We start from the raw sequence: 5592 nt of genomic DNA, 5'->3' as shown, positions 1-5592 counted from the left end.
ACAATGAATACACTATGTACTCTCGTATATGTAACTAGCATGTATCCAGCAATGTGGTGAGAGGGGCGGGGGGGGGGAAAGGAAGGATAGATAATCGAAATAAACAACACTGAAATAAAAATCAATATGTTAATTTAACTGAAATATATACATCGTTTGTATGTAATTGTAAATCTGGGTTGTCCTTGACAATGTGTATGTCTTAGTGTAAGATGATTTTAAACACGTGACTTGTATAGGTTTCACTTAATAAGTTAACCTTTCCCCGACTTTCTATGGTCCACTGAAGAAAGTTTTACACTAACCTAGGGACTGTGACTCGACTGTGTGTAAACTGACCGGCGGTTACGTCTCCTGATCTAGACCTTTCCGGGTTTTAGTGAAGTTGAACTCAACAAAGACGATCGATATTACGAAAGACGTAGGTAAGTTTGGTCTATGATCAGTTCTGATATATGTTGTATTACAAAATGTTATGTAGCTTTAGATTATAGTTCGACACAGATATCCCTACGTTGATTGGCGGACACAGCAACTTGCAATTTTACGACCGTACTATAACCGGGTTGTAGGGAGACCGTCAACAAAAGCATATATTTTCTGCAACAATGACGTTAAATTCTTTTCTGTCAACAATACTGCAGGAGATCTGAGCGCCCAAAACTGAAAAAGGGGAACAGAAAAAAGTTTTCAAAATTTGCACAACAGGTGCACTGTGTATAATTCATGCCTCCCTATCTTGCCATCGTCATAAACAACAGCCTCTTTTAAGGCACCGCCCAATTCTTGATATTTCTCAGTGTCGTGGAAGAAATATCAGCTCTAGTATGGTTTGCGAGAATGAATCTTTCTACATTTCTTCGTACTATACATTAATGTATATCAGTTAGAAACTTTCGTTTATGTTAAAGTATCTTCCACACTCTTTTACTAATATTCCCTAGTATCCTGAGAGGAGGAGGGGTTACAAACTAGAAAGTGATTTTGTTAGATCGCGAATTGGTGGTAATGGTAGCAGATTTTTTTCAAGATTTCAATAACACGAGCACTATACATTCACGCCTTCCAATATATTTCTACAGTAGCTCTTCGTACATGTACGTCAGTTAAAGACATTGGTCTATGACAAAGTATCTGTCGATATACTCTATAGTATACTGGGGAAGGGTTGGAACTAATAGCAGATTAAGTTATATTGACTGATGCAGACCAATGCATAACCCAAAACGTTTTGTTCCCTTTCTCTCGAATCATATCCAGTGGTAGTTTCGAACAACAGGGGGCGTAATCACTTGGCCATCTCCAACTGCTATTTAATTGTAGTCAGATGACCACAGGAGGGCGTTGTATATTACCGGTATTTTCGTCTCCAAGAGTGGACCAGTGTTAGAACAATAGAGGTGAAACAGAGTTTCAATTGGATGTTTCTTGGCGATCGCGCAAAATGTATGAGATGTGAAATTATGAAATGACTCTCTTGGAGTGGAGTACCCCTTTAAACACAACCCTATCCATTACGTTCTTATAATGCTACATCACACCATACAGTGAATTCTAACCATCTTGTTCCTATTCTTATCTACCCTAGTTCATGAATTTATTTGAATACTTGCAACAGCGAATGATATAACTAAAACCAGCCTTTCTTGTTTTCTTGTAGAAATGGAAACCACACAGAGTGTTCCTATGGACAATGCCAGCAACGTGACGGGACCAGCAGTGTGGACTCCTCCACTAAATCTGGTCCTCGGAAGTCAGATCGATATCAACATCACGTTAGTCTTCATGATGGTTGCCATGGGCTGCACGATGACGGCAAGCGATATCAAACAAATCGTGAAAAGACCTGTCGCTATCACCATTGGAGCGTTGTGTCAGTTTGGAGTTATGCCATCGCTTGGATTTGGCCTAGCACACCTATTTAAACTACCACCCAACATGGCTGTTGGTCTCATTATCGTTGCATGTTGCCCTGGTGGACTGCTCTCTAACTTTTATGCATTTTGGACGGAAGGTGATCCAACTTTAAGGTACACTTATATCCACATACTTATTAGATAGCCATTAGATTTGCTAGGTTTTCATAAAAGCCCCCGTTGTGTTTGTGTTTGTATTTACCAGTTATAAATATCTATGCAGTTTTTCAGCTCACCAAGTCACCATATCATCCCAGTTTCTGGTATTCTTTCACCGACTGACATATATAATCTACACCGTGATATTCTAGATGGGTTGATCCTATTTGAGTAACCACCTAGCATTTTTGAGTGACCCCCCCCCCTCCGATTCCTCCGACCCCTAGGTCAAAAATAATGACGACTCCCTTATTGTGAATAGTACACGAAGGTAGTGCAGGGGCAATGATGAATCTTGTTTTGAATTCATCATTATCATGTTTAACTGTACTAGTTGTAACTGGAGTACATTTTTTCGATCAGACAACAACAACAATATTTTGGTGTCTATCTCAACCTGAAATCCGGCTTATTGTTAAGCTCACTAATCTTGATTGGTTATTTAACAGTTTTGACTCGGTCTACGGAAAACAGCTGTAAAATGTCAACAATTAGACATGGTACATGTTAACCCGAACCAGTGGTCAATATTTTCCATAAACAGTACAGAAACAGGTTGAAATCATGATTGCCGTTTATAGGGTTAGAAACTGTTAAAATTTACCTGATACAATAGTGATTTTTGTCTTTTGAGGTCATTGTAGATTATTCCTTGGACTGACAGACCAGCCGTTGCGGGCGCGGTCTTATTCCTTTTTTTCTAAACTATCAGGGCAGGCTGATAAGCCTGGACCGATGACGTCATTACAGTCAACAACAAAAACGTTCAATTTCCATGCCACAGGATTTCTTGGCATGCATTATGAAATTCATTGTTGATGTAGTATCGTTTCTCTCGATATACTAAAAGTATACAATTTTTTTCTTTGATGCAGTGTGTGTATGACAACCGTATCAACAATCGTTGGCATAGGTATGATGCCGTTATGTATATACCTCTATACACAAAGTTGGATAAAGTTATCAACTACACTTATCCCATCTACTCGTGATATCATCATTTCCTTGATCATTCTTCTTGTTCCCGTGGCATTTGGCATGCTAATCAAATGGAAATGGCCAAAACCCGCCGAAAAGATTGGTCTGGTAAGTTAATTAATGATAAGACCAGAGCTTCAAAAACTGTCAACTGTCTCCAAAACGGGGGGAATAATTATAATATATCAATACGAACTCCTTCGTGTGTGTGTGTGTGTGTGTGTGTGTGTGTGTGTGTGTGTGTGTGTGTGTGTGTGTTTTAATACTAATTCTAATCTTAAATTTGTATGTCGCAAGTTGATAAATACACAACAAAGGAATCGGTGCTACCATGAACCAAACGAAACCCATCCTTTTTGTCTGTTTTTCTCTATTTTAGATGCTAAACATATTCATCATAATAGGATTTATTATCTCCATCATTCTCTACGTTATCGCCTTCAAGCCCGTTTTCCAATCGTCATGGCGCCCCTACCTTGTTGCTTTCACCTATCCAGTTCTTTCCTACATCATTGGCTACTGCATCGCCTGGATCTTCAAACGTAACAAGTACCAATGCAGAACGATTGCGTTTGAAACTGGAGTCCAGAACGGAGCCCTCGCTTTGAGTCTTATCAATCTACTTCTCTTGCAAGGAGAGGAAGCTGGTCCCGGGATTGGTCAGATGATGGTGATACCCATTCTGCACACTCTAGCCGTAATGCTTGAGGGATTCACCGTCGTTATCTTCTATTGGTGTTACAAGAGACTGGTTCTTGGAGAAAAAGAATTAGAAGTTATAAAGACGGGAAGAAATCTGCAAAGATTACGTGGCCAGAAATCAAACACCCCTACCAACTCCTCGGAGAAGTCTGAGAAATCTGAAGTTGGAAACGAAAATCAAGCATATTATTATGCCTCGGGTAGTCCCTACATGGTGGATCAGTTCGCCCAAACGTCGTTTCCAGATGAAACCAGTGAATTTGTTTACACGAGCTCAATTTTGTTCTCAAACAAGTAAAAAGTTCAATTCAAAGTCAGATCGTCGTAAACAACAGCCTCTTTTACGGCACTGTCCAAGACGCACCGCCAAGAGACAGTGTCGCGGAAGAAATAATAATTCCGGTTTGTGAGAATGCGCAAACCCATTGCTTTGAATTTAATACCATGTATTGTTTCGAACATTATGCACACATTACTTCTTCATTTATCCGCAAACACTTTTATTTTTTTATTTTTACATAGTTATTCTTTGTTTAGTATAGTATACATGGTGGTAGTAGGACACTCCTGTGTTTATATCTTTGTACAATAAATCTGAAGTAATCTTCTTGGTAGGACGGGTGATTTAAAAAGAAGTGTTAATAATCTTTTATTGAGACATTCAAAATAAGTGGAATGACAGCATTGGAATGCTGTCATTCCACTTATGCTATAGAGTGGCGGCTGTCATTCCACTTGTTTTACAGTGCAGAGGGTGTCATTCAACTAACTGAATGTAGAAAAGGGTGTCATTCCACTCTTTACATACTGGAAATGCTGTAATTCCAGTTTCAAAGCATTGAAAATGCTGTCATTTCATGTATTTTATAGAATTGCTAGTGTCATTCCACTGGTTTTACAGTGCAGAGGGTGTCATTCAACTAACTGAATGTAGAAAAGGGTGTCATTCCACTGTTTACATACTGGAAATGCTGTAATTCCAGTTTCAAAGCATTGAAAATGCTGTCATTCCATGTATTTTATAGAATGGCTGGTGTCATTCCAGTGGTTTTACAGTGCAGAGGGTGTCATTCAACTAACTGAATGTAGAAAAGGGTGTCATTCCACTGTTTACCTACTAGAAATGCTGTCATTCCAGTTTCAAAGCATTGAAAATGCTGTCATTCCACTTATTTTATAGAATGGCTGGTGTCATTCCAGTGGTTTTACAGTGCAGAGGGTGTCATTCAACTAACTGAATGTAGAAAAGGGTGTCATTCCACTGTTTATATACTGGAATTGCTGTCATTCGTTTTCCGTCATTCGGGTTGTCATTCGTTTTAGGACCACCCCTTATTTCGCAGTGTTGCGGCGGAAGAAATAATAACTTTGGCTTGCAAGTTTGGATTTAATACCATGTATTGTTTTGAACATTATGCACACATTACTTCTTAATTCATCCGCAACTCTTTTTTATTTTTACATTATAGTTACTCCTTGTCTAGTTTTTTTTAAACATGGGTAGGACACGCATGTGTTTATATCTTTGTACAATAAACCAGAAGTAATCTTCTTGGTTGGACGGGTGATTTAAAAAGAAGTTTTGATAATATTTTATTGAGACATTCAGTGTGTTGTTCTGAAATGGTTGAAGTAAGTTTGAAGCGACCGTACCTAAACCAGAATGCAATCTGTGTAACAACATCCAGTTATTGATACGTGATTTTGTTTAAACTCAGACCACTAACGAAGTTGTCTGAGATTTAAGAGAGCAACGTATAGACCTGTGTATGCAGATTTGAAAGAATTCTGTATTATCATTCTGTGCATTGACAGAGTGTACTGTACACACCACATC

The 5592-nt window shown here is 38.7% G+C and overlaps 1 protein-coding gene across 1 annotated transcript; it reads left to right on the top strand.

The window, feature by feature from the left end:
* Window positions 1-1662: 1662 nt before the first annotated feature.
* On the top strand, window positions 1663-4053 carry LOC144433697 (ileal sodium/bile acid cotransporter-like). Its single transcript, XM_078122052.1, has 3 exons — window positions 1663-2030; window positions 2951-3161; window positions 3433-4053. The coding sequence occupies exons 1-3, from the start codon at window positions 1663-1665 to the stop codon at window positions 4051-4053; spliced, it is 1200 nt and encodes a 399-aa protein (XP_077978178.1).
* The last annotated feature ends 1539 nt before the right edge of the window (window positions 4054-5592 follow it).

This window comes from Glandiceps talaboti, chromosome 1 (assembly GCF_964340395.1).
Source record: "Glandiceps talaboti chromosome 1, keGlaTala1.1, whole genome shotgun sequence".
Classification (NCBI taxonomy): domain Eukaryota; kingdom Metazoa; phylum Hemichordata; class Enteropneusta; family Spengelidae; genus Glandiceps; species Glandiceps talaboti.
The sequence above is the reverse complement of the archived record's forward strand: the minus strand, read 5'-3'. Positions and strand labels throughout refer to the sequence as shown.

Excerpts from the sequence above, each read along its gene's own strand:
- LOC144433697 (XM_078122052.1), top strand. The coding sequence starts at position 1,663 with ATGGAAACCACACAGAGTGTTCCTATGGACAATGCCAGCAACGTGACG. Across the intron at positions 2,031-2,950 it reads GAAGGTGATCCAACTTTAAG|TGTGTGTATGACAACCGTAT; the intron begins GTACACTTATAT and ends TCTTTGATGCAG. Across the intron at positions 3,162-3,432 it reads CCGCCGAAAAGATTGGTCTG|ATGCTAAACATATTCATCAT; the intron begins GTAAGTTAATTA and ends TCTCTATTTTAG.